General features: G+C 36.4%; 1 protein-coding gene across 41 annotated transcripts in view; it reads right to left on the reverse strand.

Annotated features, from left to right (window-relative positions):
* Positions 1-26,133, reverse strand: part of KCNMA1 (potassium calcium-activated channel subfamily M alpha 1) — a 528,106-nt gene that overhangs the window by 198,424 nt on the left and 303,549 nt on the right. For 40 of the 41 annotated variants that reach the window (XM_075717335.1, XM_075717316.1, XM_075717321.1 and 37 more), the window contains 2 exons: positions 9,560-9,653; positions 5,678-5,789 (listed from right to left, as the gene is read on the reverse strand). In XM_075717335.1, coding sequence (XP_075573450.1) covers positions 5,678-5,789; positions 9,560-9,653 — 206 coding nt within the window. Of the gene's footprint in view, positions 1-5,677; positions 5,790-9,559; positions 9,654-24,127; positions 24,152-26,133 lie in introns of all 41 variants that reach the window. The other variant, XM_075717300.1, reaches the window with a different exon arrangement.

Raw genomic sequence — 26,133 nt, forward strand, 5'->3', positions numbered from 1 at the left:
ACCCTGTCAAAACATACATGCTCTGTGAGAACTGAACTGATTAAGGTATCTAGAAGAAAGCAAAAAATTGTTGTCTTCAATATAATACAAATGAGATACAGTCCATTCAAAGGCATATTATTGACAAATCACCAAGCAGATTGAGTATTCAAAATTATTTTCATTAAATTCATTCTGATATATGTTTGAAGGCATTTGAAGTGTACAAAGAACTGTTACTGCACAGAAAAGCAGTGCATATGCACATATACATAAAATACAATTCTCCTAGGAAATTTTACAGGATTTAGCTTCCATTACATATAAAATAACTTCTAATGTAAGTAAAATGACACAAAATGCTTTAAAGCTGTATAAAATACACTAGCTTTGTAAGAAATGTTGTAGAATTTGAATGTGTATTCAAAATTTTTGCCAATAGATGGCAGAAATGCACAATGCTTAACCAACAAAATCATTGTAAATGATTAAGGGACTAAGAAAGGGACAGTTCTGAGACCTGTGGGTGCATCAAAAGACAGTAAATGATTACAAAGTTTTGGAGCTTGTAATTCCTCCCTCACACTGGTATCCCTACAATTTAGTTATCAGAGCATTTCTTTGTGTCAGTATAACTAAGGTACTGCTCTAAGTTCCATTAAAAGATAGATTTCTCCAAAAGGAATAGTGTTCTGCAGATTCAAATATGGTTTCGGGCTAAGCTGTTCTGTAGAGGTTATGTCAAAAAAGTCTACAGGGTATTGAAACAAATGTTGGGTTTATGTCACAGATTTTTAACTAAAGCTTCATCTTGAAGCACACTTGCTAGATGGCCAGGAGGCATTCATGCCATCAGCTTAACTATCTTAATAAGACACACTGCTTTTTCTCCAAAGCCATCTATCTCTTTCCACAGAGGGAAACCTATTTCCTCCTCCAACTCACAAAACCAGCTGAATATCTACCAGAGATGTTGGAAACAGTCTTCTCAGACCAGGAATTGATACTGAGACCACAAGCCTCGTTCAAAATTACTTGACATGTCTGCAACAGGACCTGGACAGAATTTGAGCAAGGACTAGAAAAAAGGATCCCCTCTTTTCCATAACTATGCTAATCACCACACAAAGAGATTTGTTTACTATGCTGTGCATGTTTTGCATCTGTTGTCTGTCTTCTTTTCCCCACTGTAAATCTTGAATTATTTTCTGAAAAAAATAGCATGGCTTGAGTAGCAGCCTAGACTAAAGGGGATCTCAGGGAAGAAGGATGATGAAAAAAAATCTTCCTGAAAATAGAAACTATTAGGAATCAAACAGTTTCTATCACTTGAAATTTTGTACAGTAGAATAGATGAAACACTGAAAACACATGGTCAGGAAAAGGAAATGGATTATTTAATACAACTTTTCGATCTTTAATTTCTGTGATTTAATAATACGATACACTATCAAATCCATATATTGGGCTTTATTTAAATCACTGTAGATCTAAGGCTGATTGTCCCTCATTCGCATGTCCTTGTAAATGTGAAGCCAAGATCATATTTTACATGTTTAGTCTTCCTCTAACAATACCATCCCTGTCAAGGCAATTTATCCCAATACAGTCTGCTCATAAAATCAATATTTCCTTTTTCATAAGCATACGAGTACATGACTAAAGGCATTTCAATTATTTGAAGTGCCTTTGCTATCACAGAAGACAGAATAACAGTTTTAAGTGGTGTGTAGAGTGTTTGTAAATCATTACTGAATACAACTGAAAGATGTTCATTTGTTACAGGGCTCTCCAACTTGGCAGACTGCAAGCTATCCAAATAAACACAGGTCTGAATCTGAAACTCAGATCATGATGACTCTGTGTTAAAAAACTAGGTTTATCATGACATTATTTCTCCCATTGCAAACTTTTTGCTTTCACAGAATAACCTTTTTAGCCTACCTTCACTTAGACTGTAAAGACAGCATCCAAACTCAGCAATGCACTGAAATAATTTGGTTGAAATTAACTGTCAAAATTACCTGTAAAATCTTAAGAGTCAGAAACTCCACCCTTTCTGTTACCATTCTTCCCTTGGGAAGATTCTCTTCATTCCATAGAAGTCTGCCTTTGGAGAACTGTTTTTCTATCACTATCAGAAAGTTTCTTGCAGTGTTGTGCAAGAAATATTTACCATTTATAAAGCATAGCTTTAGTTTATGTGTAAGTATCTAACACAAATGCTACTGTTTGCAAAACAGTGCTGGAAAAATGTCAAGGGGATCTAGAGGCAAATGAACATCACAAGACACACTGATGTTTCTATCTGTACAGTTTTAAGTCAGAGCACAACAAATTTTTATACTGACTGGCAAAGCAATGTATGTCACTGAATTACAGATTCATTAACATTTTCTTCCCTTTCTCTACTCCCCCCAATCTTTCAATGATATGTAGATCACTCCATGTGAAAGCTGTATTCTGCTCGTATACTTCCTTTTCTCATGATACCCTATGCTAGCAAAACCGATACACTAGAAATCCTTTCTAAAAGATTTATCAAATCTAAAAATGTTATATTTTGCAGGTTTAAAAGTGCTGTTGTGCCTTCAGCACACCCTACCATTCCCAGAAACCTTTTGATGGAAAAGCATAATCTTATCCACCTTGCACACTGAATTTTGTTTGCATACTGGGATCTAGGTGGAAGATTAGATTTGAAACAACATCCTTTATGAATAGTGATTGAAAATTTCATTCATATACAGTATTTTGAGATACAAAAATACATTTTATGAACAACTGAATGCAAAAGAGTAGTGGGGAAAATGGAAGGCTTCACATACTAAGAATTGCATAATAGCTGAATGGTGGCATTTCTGAACTAGCATGAGAAAAGGAAAAAATTCACTGGCTTTCCACTATAGTACATTAAGATAATATATTGAGACCACATGTCCTCTACAATACTTCACATCTTTATATGAGCATTTAGTGCTCTGAAGGCAAAGTTTATTTTTGATTTAGGATGGTTTGGGTTTTTAAAATACTGTTTAAACTCTGTGTGCATACTTTATTTTCAGATAGCTAAACCAGGACAATTCTTGTGAAATCAGGAATTCAGGGAGGCACATTCTGGTGACTTTCATTCTGTCTAGTACTTAGATGAACTCATCACAGCTGACTTACATGAATCAATAGTGAAATAAACTGGAAAGACCTTGATGCACAATACATTCCAGACAATATATTGTATATGGGCTGATAAATAATCTTGAAAGTTAAGGCATATAAAGGAATCCTACTTAAACAGTAACAAATTCTTAAAACACGCAAAGCATTATTGTGATACACTGAAGTCTGAACCTGTTAAATGATTTTCACATTGCCTAACATTAAACACTCCCTATTTACGTGTCTTGCTAGAAGGCCAACCTCCCTGTGATTCCTATTTCCACAGTGACACTTGGTGCAGAAACCAGAACTTAAATGTTCTGAATCACCCTTTTCACAAGGATATCTCTCTCAATTACAAAAATTATATAAAAGGAAAAGGAAAAGTAGGCATCTAACCTGAAGCTGTAAATAATATGGTCCAAACACCCTCCCTTCCTCTCCACTCACACTCCAAGTCCTGCCATTGTATTACCTACAAGTATGTCCAAAGCATTTGAGCTCCACAGGAAGGGTAAATTTTGCCATCTCTTTAAAAGATATAAAGGAATAGACAATCTTCATTAATACACTTCATTATATTTGCTTAAAGACTCTTTCATCACAGCATCTCAAAATAATAATTTGCTGATCTAAATTACAGCTATATCAGGGACCCCAATAATTCACATTTTTGAATTAGTGAATTATTTCACTAAGGAAGATTCTCCCTAAAGTGAAAACCCCTTTGGAATAAACACAGTGGAAGCAGGTGCAAAGCTCAAACATTGTAAATATGTCACTCCTAAGATGACTACATTAAAAGAGAAAAAAAATGTCCTGTGTCTCAGCAGGTGATAAATGTCTCAGGAGGATTCTGTGAGAAAACAGGTAAAGTGGAACTATGAACAAGAAACCAATAAAAAGTGACATTGGTGTAATTAAGAGAGATGAAAATCCTTTCAATCCTATGAATAAATATAAGTACAATCCTTAAATCTGCCTGCAAAATGACATAAATCTTGTAAAAACTATCCAGCAGAAACTGCTAAATAGGCAAACTCTCTCATTATTCCTGTTGGTACTGTTAGTTAGATTGCTGTGTCACCATGAGTCAGTCAATTATGCAGTCACTTTTACATCTCAAATAATTATCTCTTTGCCTCATTTCCCAAATTTTGCAGTTTTGCTATTTTCTCATTTCATATTCCTTTTGTATGGATCCTGTGATTCTAGTTTTTGCTCTGGGATAGCCTTCATCTCCAACGATTTCAATCTCAAAATTCTGGGAAAGTCTGATATGTTGCATTCAAGTGTGAAAATACATCCCGTTAATTCACATAATGCATAGAAACTGGGACTGAGTTACAGCTGGTGAAATCAGCAATTTTCTTTTAAGCGTAAGCTTCTTTTTATTGACATACCTTCTTTTCTATTTGATTTCCTATCATAATATGGAACTGCATGACATTTTCTCCTTCAAAAAGCATTACTTGGTTTTACATACATGACAGAAGTATGTGATGAAGACAGTAATCATATAAGGATCTGTAGTGATCTTTTCTTGCTGTTTTACTGCTTTCTTCTTTGGCATACTAATAACTACTGATGTATGTAGTATGAACCCTATTGTATATACATTCATTAATCTCTTTTCATACAACAGTAATTCATCAATAATTTTTGCATCTTTGCACTTCTGTATCAAGTTGAAAGTACTGTAATGCTATAAAAGATCCTCTGTTTTATTTTCTTTTCCAAATGAAACATTTAAGATGACCACTCACTTCAGTTTTCAGGGACAATGAGTGTCTGTATTTCTGGAGAAATGGATTGTCAAATTGTGAGGTTTCTTATGTTGTCTAAAGGCATGGCATTCACAAAATATGCCATTTTAAGGAAGTTTTCGCTGAATAAAAACTCCCAATTTTTGACAATCATTTTTCTTAACTGGAAAGAATATGCAATTTGTACAAGAAACTTCATATGACACATTATGGATGTTCTTTAATTGATATATTCTGTCCGGTCTGCTTCATTTTGTGTTCCCTTTTACATGTGGCGTATTCTTTTCTAATACATTCCTAGCAGTCCTACACAAATGTTAAGCCCAGTAAGTATGTAAACAAATCTTTCAAATCTTTGGTTTCAGTGGATTTAAAATGTAGCTGTATTGGCTCAAAACATGAAGAAAATATGTTTATTTCACTACCAACAGTGATTTATGGCAATCCATCTCAGTGAATAAATGGTCTGGATCACCTGTTCATCAAATTCACCATTCTATAAAAATGGCCTCATGTTACACAGTACTTCCAAGCTAGAGTACACCACCATTTAGAGTAGGAGATTATATTCATGAATCAAGAACAAAATGGACTTAGTAAGTGCTTTTTCTGACATAACCCACCTGTCTGCTGAAATGGCAAATTCAGTGCAAAAACAACTTTGGCAACATTCTTCTGCTTACACGATGCCACAAGATGAAGGAATTCTCCATCAAAATGTGCAAAGTTTAAGTATTTTTATAACAGCTATTAAAAGGAAAAACTATTTTACTTACCAAGCCAACTTCTGTTTAAGTATACTGACACAAACACTGGAGGGACCGTGAAGAAATCTACTACTGAGTTAACTTCTAGCCAAAACCATAGCTTGTCATTGGCTGCTATGAACTGAAAAAAAAAAAAAAAAAGAGGGGGAGGGATGCGAGAATAACATTATGTTCACAGTGGCTGCAAGTATGTGCAGTATTTTCCATTCTAAAATATTAAACTCCAAAGTCAGTGGAGAAGTAACTGATGTTTTAGCTCAGTCCAGACAAAACAACATGTCTCACTGGAAAGAAGTCTATATTGTGCATTGCTTGATAACCACACTGAGATTAAAATGAAAGGTCTAACTAAAGAGACAGATCGTTTATATGATGAATTGTAACATCTGTGCTAAAAACATTTTCTCTACATTTATTAACAATGTATCAGTAATATTAGAAAAGCATAGGTAAGTATAAAATATTTCAAAGTATATCACCTTTGCTCTAGCACACCAAACATGTTCATAGTAGTCTCATCATTAATTTGCTGTTCATAGGTTTCTAAATATGTGATAGTTTACAAATAGTCCCATTATCATCCTATCCAGAGGTAATCACCAGGATAGCTCCTACAAGGCATAATTCAGGACTGTAGCAGGACTTCGGCCCTTCAAATTGTGCCATGGATGAGGTCATTGCTCTCTCCTGACTACCAAACCAGCCTAGGGAAACTGGCAAACTTAGTTGCCAAGGACATCATCATTTGAATTTGCTTATTCATCTATGTGCTTAAATAAGGTCAAAGTACTATTCACATTCAAGTAATAATTAAAACATATGCTTTATATAAATATGAAATCTAGATATACAAATAAATACAAAATTTTAGTGCATCACGAAGATATTTAATGGAGCTGTTTTACTCATGTAAGTCTTAAAACTTGGATATTTCAAATCAGTGCTTGTGTTTTTTGAATTACAGACAGTATCCATTGTCTTTCTTCCAAAGCTAATACTGACATTCTTTAACTATTTCATCCACTTAATCTCCTTGCTTGAGAATTACTTTAAAACTTCAAGAGAAAATGTTTATGGTGCATGTCAAATTTGCTGGAATCCCAGATTAAATGTTGGAAAAGGGATTCTACTGATGTCAAGAATGTTGAAATCATATTTAAAAAGACGACAGACAACATGAGCAGCAGTTGCCTCAGAGAAGACTCAAACCCAAAAATAAATTGACGTTTTGTTAGTCTGTATTACTCAATATCAATGCCCCAGCATGAAAACTGAACAAAAATATCCAGTTTCAGCAGAAGCTTTCAATTCCCTCCTGTTGAATTTGGAAGTAGTCAGAATATTTGGAACTAAAACCTTTTTAAGATGTCAGATCAATATTTTCATAACCTGCAATGTATGTTCTAATCAGCATTTTATCCTTCCACAGGACACAACCTTTAGGCTTTCAAAAAGGTTATAATGTGTTATTCAACAATGAAAACAAAGTCTGTTGACTGTAAAGGCCATTTATACTTTTCTAAGGAAGTATTTGAACAGTTATTAATTTAGGTGATTAGCAACTAATAAAAGCCCGTTTCATTACAGAAGCAATCCTATCATGCCTTGAAGAGATATCACATTCTTCTAGCACTAGCATAATTCTCTCGCTTCCAAAGAAGGATTGCTTCCCATACTTGCCATATCTCTGCCAGACTCTATTGCACAGTTACGTGTTAAGCCATGCAATTTGGACTTAGTCTTCATCAGCAGTTTGCAGACTTCACTTCTGAGTTCTCGCATAGTTGGATACTAGCCAACAAAGATTTTAAAATGGATATATGTATGTTTGAACACAAGTATCTTCTAGAACTGAAGATATGGTAATATTTATATCATTTTGAGTTGCAACATAATTTCGGGGAGAACAGATGGAGAAGGATGAGATTTTAAAGTACTTCTTCAAATACTTTAATTTGCCAGTGAGTCCTCACAGGAGATATTTATCAGAAAAAAAAAAAAAAACCCAAACTTAAAATAGCTAAAGGTATGAGATGCTTATTACATAACTAACAAATTCATTATCGATCCAATTCTTGCACCCACGCAACCAAGTATCACCTTTCCCTCAGGAACTCCTGATCAGCAGGACTTCTTGGAGAACTGAAATTACACCTATATTAGCATTTTAACTTAGACAAAGAGTACTAATCTGAAATGAATGCTTACCATCCCCACTTACAATATTTCAGTTTGCATCACAAAGCAGTTTTGGGTAAGGAAAAGTTTTATTTTGGCTGAAACTAAAACTGAAAAAGATGTTCTAGCAGTGCATCTCACATACTGTAATGGCTAAAGTGCATTCAGCCAACAGGACCAGAGTGGCCTCTACAGTACTCTCTCTCCCTTCCAAAAAAACACACAGTGCAGATATAGAAGTATTAGCATCAACTCTCAGTGTATTCTCTCTTATTGTTCTCTGCTTCTTGATAATGTAGCCTAAGTTACTGCTTTGAGTAAGTAAGAGTGGCCAATATGTAATTTTAATTCTCCTGGTAAGAACACACAACGTTATCACTAGTGTAAAATTTACAAAGTATTTGAATACTTCTAAAAAAGGGGGTTTTTGAAGTTCACAAGTACCACACATTGAATCTGTTATGTCAACAAGTTAACCTATATTGCAGGCCTGGCGGACATCTACAAAAGCCCCCTAAATCTTTAAGAATTAGGGGCTATTACACTATACTATACACACTATATACACTATACACACTCTATACACTATACACTATATCGGGACATGGTTTAGTGGGCATGGTGGTGTTGGGTTGATGGTTGGACTGATGATCTTAGAGGTCCTTTCCAACCTTAATGATTCCTAGTTTTACTTTCATTAAAAAATAATCCAGCCACCAAGCCAGGAAACATGAAATTAATTATTACTCTACCCTTGATTGGTTTAGTGGTGGACTTGGTAGTCTTAGGTTAATGGTTGGACTGGATGATCTTAAAGGTCTTTTCCAACCTAAACAGTTCTATGATTCTATGATAGGAGCTCCTGTGATTCAGGAGCAAAATGGACAAAGGAAGATCATGAGGCAATACTTGTATCAAATTTAAAGACTAATGTGACAGGCTTTCTGCTCACATGAGGTTTTCCTTGTAGTTCTGTTACGTTTGAGGCCTTTTTCCTTGATTTTCCAGTTAACAACAAGCAAAGTTAGTTTTCAAAGCGTATTTTAAAAAAAGAAAAACAAAACAACCAAACAAACAAAACACCCCAACAGCTTGAATTGCAAGCATTACCAGCCCAAAACCAAACCCTACCCATTTCAGATATCCCAACTTCCCAACTTTAGATCCTGAAACAGCATTACTGGATTTTCAGAGTGTGATAAGTATATTCTAAGGATATACATTTCAGCATGTTGTCTAGTATTTACAGCTTCTGCAAAGCATTCATTAGCAGTCTGGGAAAGCGGATGTGCATAAAACTGAATACAGCAGCTCCACCAGCTGTCATCTCAACCTCCGACTGCCAAAGACACACCTAGCAGCAGAGGAATAGACCAAGTGTTCCCTAGTCTTGACGAGGTAGTTATCACTCCATTGAGAACACTGAAACTAGACTCCACGTCACTGGCCAGCACTGAACTGTAATAGTTTTCACTTTCTACCACACAAGAACATTCTGGAACAGACGGCTTAGCTTATAAACTATCGGTCTCCTTAGTGACCTTAGATGTTTATTATATTACCTACGTTCTCAACCAAATGCTTTGCTCATGCATTTTAGAAATGAGTTTAATTTTGTCCAGCCGTTGCAAAGTCAGGCTGTATTCAAAGACTGTCCCTACCTAATAGGTATGTTCCCTCCCTGACTTAAGCTATCAAAGACACACTACTTACACGTAAGCCGAAGTAGAGTAGGAAGAACACATTGAAAGCCATGTCGATCTGTAATGTGAAATCTTTGTAGAAATTCTGGCAGGATTCTATTGGGCTATTTGAAAGAAAAAGAAATCAGAGTAAATTGTCAGTATACAAGTTTCTACTCTGGTGATATATTTATGCATTTCATTGAAGACCCTGATTCAGAAATCACATTTCTGTTTTCCAGTCATTTTACAAGATACAAGCAAGCATTTCAAATGAATTATTTCAATCATTCAGTTAGTCATTCATACAGTCTTTATATTTACCTGTTCAGGTAATATCTGAGAATTAACATGCAGATACCTTTAAGAAAGGACAAGCAGGAGAATACCTCAGGATTCCTTAACCCCACATTAACCCTTAAAGAACTGACTTCTTTCTATAGGAGACATACCTATGACACTTTAGGAACAAACCTAACAAGCACACAGCTACAGTGAAACCTTACATGTTGTTAATTCATGTCATAATATAAAACCTTAAAAAAAAAAAAAAAGTAGTTGCTTAGGAATACATTACCCATTAGCAACCTGGGGTACTTAGTCTTGTAGAATCCCTTGTTTATAAGAAGTTTCTTTGGTTTTCTTTTTCTCACTTCTTTTTTGTGTATAGCTATTTAATGTACTTTATGTACAGTACTATGAGCTGAGTAGAAAAGCAGCATAGCCCACTGGTAAAATTAAATAACAAAATAAATTGAGGAATTTGAAGCAGTACTCTAAGGGTTAATATCTGCATGCAGGTTAATTAAAGTACCTCTGTGTGTGTCAGGCAGCCATTGCAAATTCTAGCTTATTATATTATGCTTTATTTAACAGTGGGACAGGTCCAAAGCATACTCTATACAAACTGGTACTTCATAGATATACTTTTATCTAAGGAAGGAGATAACTTCCATGAGTATGATTAGTGATTTATTTGTGAAGTTTCTAAAATAGGTTGGTGAAGCCACAGAACAATGCTGAAGTCACAGACCAAAGTGAAAGTCATGTCCCAATATATGCTGATGTATATACATAATGTCCCACCATATATACATATATATACACACACATATATTGTAAATGATCATGTATCCATCACAACTGTAATCAAGTGGAAATCTAAAAGTAGATTGTTTGATCATTTGGAACCCTAGAAAATATCCCTTTAGGAAAGAAGAAATTCTTTGGCTTCTCAGGTCAAATAAATCACTGAATATGAATGTAATACCAGTTAGCATAGCAGTAGCTCTGCAAATATAATGCTAGACTGCTCAACAAGCAAGATTCTATGCGTTATGAATGTCAGTTACCTAATTTAAGGCATAAAGGAAATTACCTGGGCTACCAGGTCATTACACATGCAGCCAAATTTTCCATTCCTTGTATACATTACAGGTCAAACAAGTTAAGTACAGCATGCCCTCTCCTGTCTTTAGATGCATGAATGTACACAGCAAAATTCTCCTTGAGGTACAATAGCTTTGTATTTTCAGAACCTTCAGTGCTATAGGAAATTATATTAAAATGTTTTTTTAAAAGCTATTTGCAAAGACATTGAAGTTATGAAACATTTCTGTAATAGTTCAAATAAAATTGATTTACAAAAGCAGGCAGAAGGGAAGAGAAGCCAGATGTTAACACATAGGATGGAAGACAGCACCTCATACTTTACAAATACAGCTTTAGCTACAAAAAGAGTGGATGTAATCTGAGAACCCAACAGGACCATTTTCTGTATGGCATTATTGAGAGCAAAGGATTTTGTCAAAATAAGGTAGGCTACACACTGAGCCACGACGCACCCTATCAACAGAAATCACAGGAACTAGAGCAGAAGCAGAATGAACAACCCTGCACCAACACAGAGGCTTGGACCCTTAATTCCAGGTTAGGTTCCTGCAAAAGCTGCAGAAATTCACTGAAGCTAATGGAATTGCACAGATTTATAGCTAGAATAGAGAACTTAATTATCTTCCTTTCCACAGTTATTTGGTACTTCTCATGATTGCGTGATAAGGTCAGCTAAGGTTGCAGCTAACAGCTGTACTTTTGTACCATTGTCCTTTACAAAAATCTGCAAGATCTGACAAATTAGCTAATGCATAATACATCTTCATCTTGTTTGCAAAACACTTAGCACAGTGGACCACAATCCTGATTTGGGGCTTTTGTTTACCTAATACCAGAGCTACTTTTTCTGCTAGTCATATCCCTAAAGCATCCTTCATTTCAGAGATCACCTCTCTCTCAGTTTCTAAGTTACCTATTTCAAAGAAAAACACAGTGTCCTTTCCTTTTTATTTAAATGAAGATTTTTGTCAGAAAGGCATGTCACTAAGGCTAAAGAAATTATTATTTATACTCACAGGATAGATTATACAAGATTTTACATTTTCCAAATTAAATGTTGGTGATATTCTTCAGTTTGGATTCTTTGTTTTCATCAGTAGCTCACATCTGAGCTGAGAGAAAAATATATCCACTAACCTTTATCATTGCACCATTCTGCCTGCTGCAGAAAGGAAGCCAATTTGAAACTCCTCTATACATCAAGTTTCCCAAATACAGAAGTGCTATAGCTCTTAGAGTTCCAGACAATAGTGTGCTGGGGTCTCTAGGACTAGTAATATATTCCCCATTTTAAACTAAAATCAGATGGCTTGTCCTATGGGATTTCGCCCCTTTAGGTCAGCAAAGGTTTCACCTTTGAAGGAGGCAACAGACTGTTAGAAATGCTTTTATTAATCTTCCATGTAAGCGTGCTTCATTGTAAGTGTGTTTTCATGCATTTATACGACTAAAAAACAGGAGAAACTACACTAAAATCAATGTAATAACATTATAACAACAACGAAAGGAAAGATTTAACATAACTGGATAAAAATTATAGTAATGATGTAACTCTAAGTGCAATATTTATGTGCACTTCGAAAGAGCGTCTTTTATTTGCTACACAAAAATTGAAAAAAATCTGCTGTAGCCATGACTTCTTGTGTTTTGAAAAGAGAAACTCACAGCACCAATTTTATTTTACTTAACGTAGGGATATCCTGCTGATAATCTATCAAGGACTATAATTCCCCTTTGCCCTGCCATCTTTTTATGTAATAAACTAAATGCTACAAGCAATGCCTGGGCTACACACGCAAGATTTGAGAGACTGACAGTTTTCTTCAGGTCAACATTTATATCAAGTTATCATCTGCTGCGACTCTGTGCTACAACTTCATACAAAAATCACATCTAGACAAATAACAGTGGACTTAGTTTGCCTAATCTGCAGTAAAGACAGAATCTTATTTGATTTTTCAGGTGTGCATGACACTGTTAATTCTCTTCCTCTCCTACTGTTTAAACACTGCTATTTGTTTCAGTTTCACATTACCTCTATTTACTTGTTCTGTTTATTATTACAGCATTTTTATAGGCATGTTAGTAGTTATAAAGCCCCATTATACAGGTATCATAGGCATAAACTAGTTCAGTGAGCATTCAGTGAGCAAGAGTGACTACAAGAGAAGTAACAAAATTACTCCAGTTTAACTTTACACAGATGGGGCAAAATTCTGACAAGGTGTTCCCAACATCCTTAAGCCTTTTTCACAATCGACACTGAAGCCAACACTTTACATGACTCTTTTACTACAGCTGAACAAATGAACAAACCCCTTGTCACTTCAATTCAAAAGAACTTACTGCTGTTTAAATAACTACTTTTGTCACAAGTTTATTTCATGTATTTATTTATTATTCTCACTTATTTCTGGTTCATTTGAAATGCTTCTAATGCATTTGAAATGGTTCTACTGGGATTATTCTTTGAATAGTCATAGAATGACTGGGAGAGGGAAAAAAGTTGTATGCATTTTAATGTTTTCTGAAATTATTTGTTTCTGTGGGTATATTAATATGAAACTTCCCACAGAAGAAGCCTTCATAGAATATTTCCAGGATTCTACAATTGCAACAGAGCTGAAAATATCTTGAGTGTTTTTTCCTGTACCATTTCACCTCTTGATAGGAGCTGTAAAGCCCATTCCCAGTTTCAGATCAAAGCCTTAGCACAACATATCAATCTACGTCACAGTGCAATCACTGCCATTATGACCACACAGAAGTAAGGGGCAGAAATTCTATGTTCATTCAGACTTTAGGCCAACTTTGCAATCACAGTGACATCTATCTGGATAATTTGACATAAAATGTTCCCCACAATAATGGGAAAGGTTGTGCACACCCAATTCTGTACCCTGAAATAACTGTCCAATATGCAATTTACAGTTCTCTATTCTTCCTGTGTAAGGAAGTGGACTCTTGTATTTTTGGTACATGTCATGTCAGTCTGCTCCTAATGTTTTTTGCCATTTTTTTGTTTTGTTTTTAATGACAAGGCCTGCAAAGACTAAGATGGATGCCAATTTTTACCTATATATAATTATATACCAAAATGCCAAAGGTTAATTTTAAGACATATTAATCTAGTTACATTTTGCCAAGTGCTTTGAAGATAAGTTCTATGTAAAACATTCATAAACCACCACAAAAGAAAATTACTTCTGCTGTAACTTCAGGAAAGAACTGATGTTAGTATTGTACCACAGCTGCTACTTCTTTGGAACTTTAAGACGTTATTGAAACTTTTAGAAATTCAGAGAATTGTCCTAATGTACAATTTTAAGTTTTGGAAGCAAAGTTGTCTTCTGAATGGTGGGGAAAAAGCTAAATCCGTTATTGAAATTAGATAAAATACATTTCAATTCTTAAGTAAATAAAATGTAAAATTGAAAAAGTTAGAAGTAAAAAAACCTGTTACAAACTTAATTTGCCTGAGAAAGAAATACAACCTGATACTACAAAAAATTAGGAAGTTTTTAGTTTTCTTTGCTCATGACGGTTTTTAGATTACACAATAGTACATTATATGAAGAAAGAGTGAAGTATGCATTATGTATCAGAAAGAATGTCCATTGACGAGAGTGAATTTTAAAATAAAATTGTAATTAGGTACAGGTAGAGGCTGCTAAAATATAATCAATACAAATGAGTAAATAATTGAGAGAAATCACTCAATATTTAGAAGCTCTTTAGTATCTCATCATTTGCCAATGACCAGCTGGAGTGCATGGAGCGCCTCTTGAGGATGGATGAGGAGCCAACCAAGAGGTTATGAGTCAGGATTAAAGGGAGGGCAGGGACAGGGGCCATTATAGTGGGGTCTGCTACAGGCCACCCGACCAGGAAGGCCGAGCAGATGAGGCCCTCTCTAGACACATAGGAGCAGCCTCATGTTCCCAAGCCCTGGTCCTCATGGGGGACTTCAACCACCCGATATCTCTTGGAGCAACAACACAGCAAGGCATAAGCAATCCAGGAGGTTCCTGGAATGCATTGATGATAACTTCCTTCTCCGAGTGATAGAGGAGCCAATAAGGAGAGGTGCTATGCTGGTCCTTGTTCTCACCAACAAGGAGGGGCTGGTGGGGAATGTCAACCTCAAGGACAGTCTTGGCTGCAGTGACCATGAAATGGTGGAGATCAAGATCCTTAGGGCACCAAGGAGGGTGCACAGCAAGCTCACTACCCTGGACTTCAGGAGAGCAGACTTCGGCCTCTTCAGGGATCTGCTTGGTAGAATACTGTGGGATAAGCCCTGGAGGGAAGAGGGGCCCAAGAAAGCTGGTTAATATTCAAGGATCACCTCCTCCGAGCTCAGGAGCGATGCATCCCAACAAAGAAGTAGTCAGGCAAAAACACCAGGAGTCCTGCATGGATGAACAAGTTGTTCCTGGACAAACTCAAACACAGAAAGGAAGCCTACGGATGGAGGAAGTGAGGGCAGGTAGCCTCGGAGGAATACAGAGAAATTGTCCAAGCAGCCATGGACCAGGTTAGGAAAGCTAAAGCCCTGACAGAATTAGATCTGGACAGGGACATCAAGGGCAACAAGAAAAGCTTCTATAGGTATGTTGGTGATAAAAGGAAGACTAGAGGAAATGTGGGCCCTCTCTGGAAGGAAAGAGGATACCTGATTACCTGCGATATGTAGAAGGCTGAGGCACTCAACGACTTTTTTGCCTCAGTCTTCACCGGCAAGAGCTCAACCCACACCGCCCAAGCAGCAGAAGGCAAAGGCAGGCAACTGGGAGAATGAAGAACACCCCACCATAAGAAAAGATCAGGTTTGAGACCATCTAAGGTACCTGAAGGTGCACAAGTCCGTGGGGCCTGATGAGATGCATCCATGGGTCCTGAGGGAACTGACAGATGAAGTTGTTAAGCCACTACCCATCATATTTGAGAAGTTGTGGCAGTCTGGTGAAGTTCCAACTGACTGGAAAAGGGGAAACGTAACTCCCATTTTTAAAAAGGGGAAAAAGGAAAACCTGGGCAACTACTGGGCAGTCAGTCTCACCTCTGTGCCTGGCAAGATCATGGGGCAGGTCCTCCTGGAAACTATGCTAACACACATTGACAATAAAGAGTTGATTGGTGACTGCCAACATGGCTTCATTAAGGGAAAATTGTGCCTGACAAATTTGGTGGCCTTCTATGACAGGGTTACAGCACTGGTGGGTAAGGAAAGAGCAACTGATGTCATCTGCCTGGACTTGTGCAAAGCATTTGACACTGTCCCGCATGACATCCTTGTCTCTAAAGTGGAGAGACATGGATTTGATGGATGGACCACTCGGTGGATAAGGAATTGGCTGGATGGTCGCACTCAAAGAGTTGCAGTCAATGGCTTGATATCCAAGTGGACACCAGTGATGAGTACCATTCCTCAGGGATCAGTATTGGGACAAGCACTGTTTAACATCTTTGTCAGTGACATGGACAGTGGGATTGAGTGCACCCTCAGCGAGTTTGACAATGACACCAAGCTGTGTGGTGCAGTTGACACTCTGGAGGGAAGGAACATCATCCAGAAGGACCTTGACAGGTTGAGAGGTGGGCCCATGCAAACCTCACGAAGTTCAACAACGCCAAGTGCAAGGTCCTGCACATGGGTCGGGGCAATCCCAAGCACAAATACAGGCTGGGTGGAGAATGGATCAAGAGCAGCCCTGACAAGAAGGACTTGGGCGTTGTTGGTTGATCAGAAGCTCAACATGATGCAGCAATGTGCACTTGCAGCCCAGAAAGCCAATCACCCATCAAAAGAAGCGTGACCAGCAGGTCAAGGGAGGTGATTCTCCCCCTGTGCTCTGCTCTCGTGAGACCCCACCTGGAGTACTGCCCTCAGCTCTGGGCCCCCAACATAAGAAGGACATGGACCTGTTGGAGTGACTCCCGAGGAGGGCCACAAAGATGATCAGAGGGCTGGAGCACCTCTCCTATGAAGCCAGGCTGAGAGAGTTCGGTTGTTCAGCCTGGAGAAGAGAATGCTTGGGGGAGAACTTCTAGCAGCCTTCCAGTATCTGAAGGGGGCCTACATGAAAGTTGGAGAGGGACTTTTTACAAGGGCATATAGTGACAGGACAAGGGGTAATGGCTTTAAACTGAAAGATGGTAGATGTAGATTAGATATAAGGAAGAGGTTCTTCACTATGAAGGTGGTGAGGCACTGGGACTGCCCAGAGAAGTGTTCAAGGCCAGGTTGGATGCTTGGGCTTTAAGCAACCTGGTCTAGTGGAAGGTGTCCCTGACCATGGCAGTGGGGTTGGAACTAGATGATCTTTAAGGTCCAGTCCTTATGCTGCAGAAGTGCAGCATAATCTGCCGTCATAACCTTAAGTATGAGGATCCATAAAACTCCATGGGATCATTACATCCCTAGTTATAGATATTTTCCAAGAGGTTTTGTGTACCTGGAGCTAGAGGGTGAGGGAGGAACAATCCCCTTCTCACTGAATTTTGCAAATATCAGATATGACCTGATAGCCAAGGATGATGCTGTGACCATTTCCTGTATCTTACTTTGTCATTGATAATGATACATTTAAATCCTTTCTGATCACTCAACCTCCTACCTCTAAATCCTTAGCTGTTTCTCCTATGCACACAACCCAGAGAACTTTCTGCTCCTCACACATTTCAGTGTCAAATCCTGGAGCTTCTTTTTTATACTCATACCTATGATGCTGACCATACTTGGTTGTCTCTCTCTCACCTTTTTTTATTGTACCTTCTTCCTGTCTGGACTCCATATTGCCTACTAATTTATCGTCTTCCATCAGAAAGCTTCAGACAAATATTCCTGCATAACACTTTGGGACTTTGCCAAGTACCTTTTTTTAATTCTCTGTTCTGACTCTCTTTTGCTTAATGAATTAAACCATATTTGTCTTTCCAGTCACAAAAACTCCTCAACTTCAGCATGCGATGAATTTGTTTTGGATTACTCTGTCTTACTGTCTTTGTTTCTATCTCCAGTCCTGCCTCGTTTACATGTGGAGCGGCCTCCCTTCTTCACTTTGATAGGCAACCTTCTCTTTCACATTCCTTTTGAAAATGCATTGCTGACCTTAGGCTCATATACACTAAGCTGTCTTTGAATTACATCATCAATCAGTAACCTCTTTGTTCAATTTTGAAGTAAATAAGCAAAATATAAATCTGATCAAAATAAAAGATGAACTGCCAAATAATGTGAAATAGAGCTATCCTCCAAGACTTCTTAGGCTATTGCTTAATCTACACCTTATAAATTGCAAGCACCTCAAGGGAACTGCTTTTCAGAAAAAAGCAGGAACAATGCAAACACCTGTCCTCATCTTCCTTTCCTAATTTCTATCATAATATCTTCTGTTATTCTTTAAAGTCTGACATATCACAAGCTGGCATTAGAATATTACCCTTCTATTTCTAACCTAATTAAAAAATTCATCATGACTCATCTGTTCTGCAGATGGTTTCTACTACTAAGTACTTCTATATTATCTCCCTAACACACTGGGGAACCTTGACAAGCTTTTAGACTAATTTGAGGTAAAATTAACAGGTTTCCTCATCCTCCTTCAAGAAAAGTCCACTGTCAGAAGAAATAAGCAACAACAAAACCAGATCAATCAGTAATAAATTGGTACAACAGTATCATTTAGTAAAGATTTTTCTAAGAATTGAGCCAGAGACATATTGTTTTTCCTTATGATTTTTTCACTTTCTGGATCATGTGATAAAGAACGAGACATAAAAGTTTTTGGGTTTTTTTTTTTTCCTTTGAACGTTAACTTGTTTTAAATTTAAAGATATATTTAAATGTTGTGACTTGACAGTTTTTAATGCAAAATTAATTCAGTTTAGAAACTGAGATAGAGAAGGACTTCCAGTGGGAAAGAGAGAGAGGCTCTTAATTTTAATTTCTGTCACATCCCATGTACAAAATTAAGAGCCAAATTAAGCTGGTACAGCTGCAAAACAAAGGTATTCTTTTCCTGATGCTCATCTCAGATGCACAAGATTTTGCCTGGTATAACTCTACTGACATTTACAGAACCATTTGCAACTGACAACACACAAGTGACAGATTCAAGTAACATTGCTAGTACTTATTTTATCTAAATGAACTTATACTGAATTTTACCAAGTTGTATTATGTTGTCAGTTTTCATCTTTCAAGCTTTCCATGAATTTTAAGTACATCATGCTTCTTTATAGACTGCCCTAGTAAAACATAAGTGAACCTACCACAGAACTCAAGCATAACCAAATTCTTATCTTCCTCAGCCCAAATGCAAAATTGTATACAAGTACGATAACAAGAAACTTGTATTTACATTTTTATATTGAATTGCAGGGATATACAGAAAATGCACACATTAAAATTGCTCACTCTGAAAACAAGCGTATTTCTTAATTTCATCAGGTGCATGTACATTCACTACTGCCTGCAGCACATGTCTTCTTCAATTACTGACTTTCACAAACAAAAGCTAAAGGAATATTCCTGCAGAACAGCTAAACAACAAGGAACTGAGTGCTAAAACAGACATAAGTAAATGGCCCAGAGTCAATCTCCATAACTCTTCTACATTCTTTCAGTAGTGTACAGAAGACACAGCATGCGTTTTCTTGCAAAATACACCATTAAAATCTTCATCTTACCTAAGATAAATGCATTTGAAAAGGTTTGCAGAGAACCACATAGGTACGTAGGAAGAGTATATTGTTTTATTTTGCATTAGATTTGTTAATTGCTTACCATAAGCTGAGAACACTAGCAACTGCAAATAATATTACATTACCTTGATGAAACAATCTCCCTGATGACAAGCCAATTCTAAGAGAACAATAGAACAATGCCAGGGATCACATCTTTAATCAAAGGTTTTTATGTGAGACTACTAACATATTAGAGAGAAAACCACCATATACTATTTCAACTGGCATTATATTATTACCTTTTTGATAACATTTAATAAGCCACTTCAGTTATATCTAGTATGCTGACTGCGTTATAGAAAAATTGTTAAACTGCCTACACTATTTACTAAAGTTGACAATCTTGCATGTTTCTACTTCATAATAAGACACCTTTCTATTACTTCTCATCTGTTGTTATTTAATATTCTTTATCAAAGTGTATCAAGGAGTAAAAAGTTGTTGTAGCTGTTTACTCCAGAGAAGAGAAAATAATTGGTGACATGAAAATGCAAACATGTCATATGATGCTGCAAAAAGAATACTAATCCATTTTTCATGTTCACATTGAATTGAACAAATGGAAATGGATCAAGTTAGTCAGAAGTATATCAGAAGCATAAAACTTTTTCAACTAAAACATACAATTAAACACTGGAATAGGTTCTTTAGGGACAATGGTGAATCTCAGATTTTTAAAACAGTGGTAAATACTTTTCAGCCTGGGATATATGGACCACTTACAGTCCTTGCATTTGCATATGTCAATACAATGATCTACACATGGTATTTCTAAAATTTCCTCATTCTGTAGGAGAGGGCTTACAAAGCATTGATCTCTCAGATAGGTGTCTGAAGAAATTTATGTATAGCCACTCTTACTTTGCAACAGAAGGAAAAGTGACTTCCTGAGATTCCTTCTTTCTCTATTTCATGTGATTCTATTTTGCAGCTACCGTCTTTTAAAATTACCCAAAGGTGTTTTTCACATTTGCTATCCACTTTCCTCAAACTGAAAGTTTTCAACAGCCCACCATCATCATCAGTTTCCAGCTCCAACTACTCTTCCACCTCAGTGTCTTTTATTAGCCTTCTATTCTGTTGACACCGTTGTCCAACTTTTAAAAGCCTCCCTCATCTGATTGCACTCTTTGAAAAAACTCATACAATCTTCAAAAATGACAATGTCATCTACCTATCTTGACTCCAAATTAAGATTATTAATCACTTTTCTTTTTTGTATATCATCATAAAACAGAGCTCTGATGTGCTGCTTGGTATGTGTAACAAACAGATTCCTCCAGATGATTTTGAGTATTCTTTCTATATGTTTCTTCTTTGTTTACATAGTGTGATTAAAAAAAAAAGTCTTGTCCTATGAAATTTAGTCTAACTTCAACTATCCTAACTGAAAATGACAAGAGTACCAGACGAATTGGAGTGTTAAAATAGTTCCAGTTCATTCATCTGACTCTCTTTTCTGAAATTCCTTCCTGTGATACTTTAATGAAAATATCTGGCTAGCATCTACTTTTTACTGAGTAGTAATAAACTTGAACCTAAGGTATATTATTTTACTTTAATGTCAGTGAATACTGTAATTGAGCAATGAAAGGCAGAAGTATTGTGAAGTGGTAGAAACTTGACATTACATTACTGGATCAGCTTTTCGGTCATGCTTTTTAGTGCATGCACCCAAATCTATTATTGTCCATAAAAAGCTATCCATATTGTGTTAATGGTAACTCTAGAGCAGTCCTAATACACAGGTATACCAGGCAGGATATATCATTTCATCTTTCAGACAAAGGCATAACTTTAAACATAGACCATGTACATTCCTTCAAAAAATCTGCATAAAACTAGAAAAATATATTCATTCCAAACAAATTTTCATAATTTCAGATTCTCTCTCTTATTCCTCATGAGGACCTTTTAGCCTTATCTATCCCATCAGCATAAGGGTCCTTTTAAGCACCTTAGTAATTTAATACCCAAGATATATTTAGGGTGCCATAGGTCATGCAACTCAACTACTCCCAATACAAACTATTACAGATCTAGTATCATTGTAAATTATCACTAGGAAGTCTATATTTGTACACTTGTTCCACTTTACCGGAAATAATGGACAGGTAAGTTGAAGTAAAAAACCTTTCAAGTACCAAGAGTAACCTTCTGAGATCTGTAAATATATCCTGAGCATCACAGTATATCTGTTTAAATTCCTCTGCCTTAAATCAACTGCAGGCATAATCCAGGTAACATTCACCCCCAGCATATATAAACACTTACGACGGTCCTTTCTATCAGTTTTCCTTTTTCTTTCCCTGGACTTCTGGAAAGTCTTTATTGCACATACCTTTTAAAGTAAAACACACGTGTATAGTTCCTCTACCCATACACTCCTCCACCGTGGCTTACTTTCCAGACGCATATAACTGCAATCTAGTAAATTTTCCCACATAGAAATTTTCATGTCACAGCTGTTCGAGCTGTGGGACCTGATTATTTACCAGGACTGTCTTAAGAGCAAATTGCCATATTCTTAAGGCAAAATGCTGATTCTCTGAAAGACTAACTGAATAGCCACATTTACTTTGCAAAAGAATAGAAACAGTTTAAAGAAAAAAAAGAAGAAATTAAAAAAATAAACCAACTTTTTCCTAGTTCAACTGTTCAGGCAAGAAAACTAGCCTGGAGCCTGACTGACAGTCTTAATCACAGAGGCTTTTCTAAATGGGAAAGGCAAAGTCCTTTTCAGGCAAATTAATGACACACACTGCCTTTCTTTTTTAGCAGTCACTTTATCTCCATTAACAAATGGAATAAAGTATTGCCAACATCAGTAGTAGTTGCTCAAATCAATTATCACAAGCCTGATATAAAACTGCTTTACATTAATGTAAGAAGACGATTATAATGAAGTTAAAAATGAATATATAGTGGCCCCTTTTTTATAACACCATCTCAAAAAGGCTTGCACTGTATCAGCCAACACCTTTTTATCCTGGCTGCTGTGCATGGCAAAACGGATGTGTAGTTAGGCTTACACACCGAGTTACTGGAAAGTCAAAAGGACTGGTGTAATAATCCATTTTGCACTGATTTCAGGAGGAAGAATTTCATGTTGCCATATAGATATATGTCTGGTCAGTTTTACAGTCCTAAAAGAATTTTCCTTCATTATCAGAAAAATAATAGTAACTGTCATTATGTGGAATATAGGAATAACATTAAAAAAAAAAAAAAAAAGTTCTAAGTAATCCTAAATAATAAACATTCTCAGGGCAGGACAGTATGAGCATGCGGGTGGCATGACAACAGTTGTGGAAAGTACTTCCCTTTTTTATTGTTTTGAATATATCGCATGTTTTCAGTTACCTGCTTAGAAGTGCACCCTAAGAGCATATTTCAGCTTTATATATATATCTGTTCACAATTATCATTTTTCAAACATCATAACATTTTATATTATAGGCCCTCAAAGTTAAACATATGGGATAAATAATGTTTATTCACCACGTTGAATATTAATTTGAAATCTGTAAATTAATTTTGATCCCAAAGAAAGCACAAAATGTAACCTCTGAACACGTACACTCAACATTTGCACTGATTAACAGCACTACAAAACTGTGTTCAGACACAATGCTTCAAGTCACTTTTCAAAGTGCTGTTTCATCATTTTATCAGGAAACAATAGGATTAGCATTAAATCATACATTCTACTGTGCTGATGGAAAGCTTTATTTGAATACTTTTAAGAACATATGAATAACAAGTTGCTTAGGATGGTCACAATGTCATTTGTAAAACAAACTTAGAGCAGTGTTACAATTCTTCATATGAAATTTCATTTTAGTGTTGTTTTGTAAATAAATACATTTTAAATTATTTTGCAGGCTATTTAATATTATAAAAAAACCCCGTTGCACTTCAAAATTCTTCCCAAATTCTGACTTTTAATAAATGATTATGTATAATCTTACCTCTCTTCACCGCCACCTGCTGCTAAAGTTGACAGCAGGGAAAGGTTTATCTTTCTGAACACTACTGGCATCATTCAGCCATTGTCACAACAGAATAGTTAGTACACTCTTTCTTTCCTACATCTTGACCACACTGCAATTGTCTATGTAGTCAAAAAACTACTATAATATGCTGGAAATTTTAAATATATAGACCTGATACATATTATGTCCTATTCATTCTATAAAAGCTTAACTGAAGATATTGATAAACACAATTTACATTTGCTCAAACTTTCTGATTTTATGGGTTCTTTTAATTCCAGTTCATGCACTTAATGCTTAGACTGCATTCAGTGTATACACCATTATGGTAAGCACTTTGGCATGCACAGGCAATCCAAGAATAGATTATAATTAATCCCATAGACAACCAAAAACGGTGAAGTTGCATCATGCAATGAAACCACAGCTTGGCCTGGGCTGCCATGCAGAAAAAAACCTACATCAATGAGTCTGCTGTACGGCTCCTAGGTAAGAGTTGATATGAAAGAGGTGAGTTATTTCAGCAATGAAGTCACAGGCTGAAAATGATTACTACTGTAAACAAAATACTGTACATAGCACCACTATTACTCTGGGGGGGGGTGGGGAGGAAGATGCTTGTAGAGGAGGACAAAAAGGATAAGAGAGAGAAGAAGGGGGAAGAGGAATTATAAATTACAGTAACAAGTCTAAAATCCAATCAGTCCTTTTTAATAAGCTTTTTGTTATTTCATTCACAATGATCTCATTTGAGCTTTCAAAGCAAAACTGAATTTTCAATGTATTTCGCAAAAAAACAACGGATGAAATAATGAGATACAGGCTAATTTCAAAATGTCCACAGTGTTCAGTAACTGATGAATAACTGAAGATAATAAACACACAGCTACGTAGAGGTGAATTTTTCAATGCAGTGCACAGGATCTAAGCCACACAACTTCCACTGATTTGAATGCATAATGTATTGGACTGAATGAATATGGGTAATATAAAGGATGCATTGATATGAGTGATTTATTCAGCCACCTTCTGCTGCTTTTCTAGTAAAAGACATCTTTCTGCTGAATAAAGCAGGATTTTTGCAGAAATTGTGGTAATTCTGAATTGCCTTTACCTTACTCACCTTCATAGTTGTTCTGAATGTAAAATGTGACCTGAATAATAGGGTGACCACCTAGCCTGTTTTAAGGCATGTACATTAGGCCCAGTACTTCATAGCCTGATTCCAGTAAGCTCAGAAATAAATAGTTGACCGGGTAATTTATTTTAATGCAACACTCACATAAGAGATCCTACGCAGTGATGAAAAAAGCATGATTCTCTAACACTATAACATATTACGCATTTGTTCCATTACAAAAAGATTTGTTCCATATTTTTCAATAGGTATGCTGTTTTCAAGCATTTTTTCTTAATTACCTTTAATTGTAGGTGGTCACTCTATTTTTATCACAGTTCCCAAATATCAACTAATTATGCAGGGCAGCAATTCAGGGAACAACAAAAACAGTTTTATCAAGAAAACTAAAATTTCACTTACTGTATAAAGCTTTTAATAGAACCTATTGTTGTTCCAGTTGCAGAACAATTGCTCTTGGTATCGCTGTTTTTATATGCTGGTAACTTAGTGAATTATTAACCTTTTTATTTAGCAAATTGCCACAGAAATTTAGATCAAAATAAAATCAGCTTAACTGACAGTAGAAATTATTTTCTGCCCTCTTGAAATTGCTCAGAAGATTTGCAGGAAAATCTGTCAGCACCTTTTGAATTTGACAGGTAAAAAAAAATTTGCATATTCCAGTTATAAAACCTTCAATTGTACTATTCTTAAATACTGAAATATGCATTCTTTTTCCAGCCAAACACTTCCATCCTTTTCACAGAGACAGAACTTGCAGTCATGACTTGTACCACTTTTGGCCACTATGTGCTATTTAACAAGGCTCGTAAGATGTTTCATTAATTGTACATTAAAGATGTGAACATTTTCTTGGGTGTATAGGTATGCACTTACAAACTATTGCACTGTGCATGCAAATGTTATTAACTAGGAAAAAGGTTACTGGGTCAAGACAGATTTAAGCACGGCTGACAAAGCCAGTGACCTAGTAAATTGTTTAAGGCAAACAGATGCGGAGCCCAGAAAGTTAGAAACTGCACTTGCATACTTCCAAAGTGTACCATCCAAATAGGTACTTGTCCTGGTTTCAGCTGGGATAGAGTTCATTTTCTTCCTAGTAGCTGGCATAGTGTTGTGGTTTGGATTTAGGATGAGAATAATGCTGATAACACCCTGATGTTTTAGTTGTTGCTAAGTACTGCTTATGCTAGTCAAGGACTTCTCAGCTTCCCAGGCTCTGACAGGTGCACAAGAAACTGGGAGGGGGCATAGCCAGAATAGTTGATCCAAACTGCCCAAAGGGTTATTCCATACCATACGACGTCATGTTCAGTATATAAGCTG

The sequence above is a fragment of the Pelecanus crispus genome, chromosome 10 (genome assembly GCF_030463565.1).
Source record: "Pelecanus crispus isolate bPelCri1 chromosome 10, bPelCri1.pri, whole genome shotgun sequence".
Classification (NCBI taxonomy): Eukaryota; Metazoa; Chordata; class Aves; order Pelecaniformes; family Pelecanidae; genus Pelecanus; species Pelecanus crispus.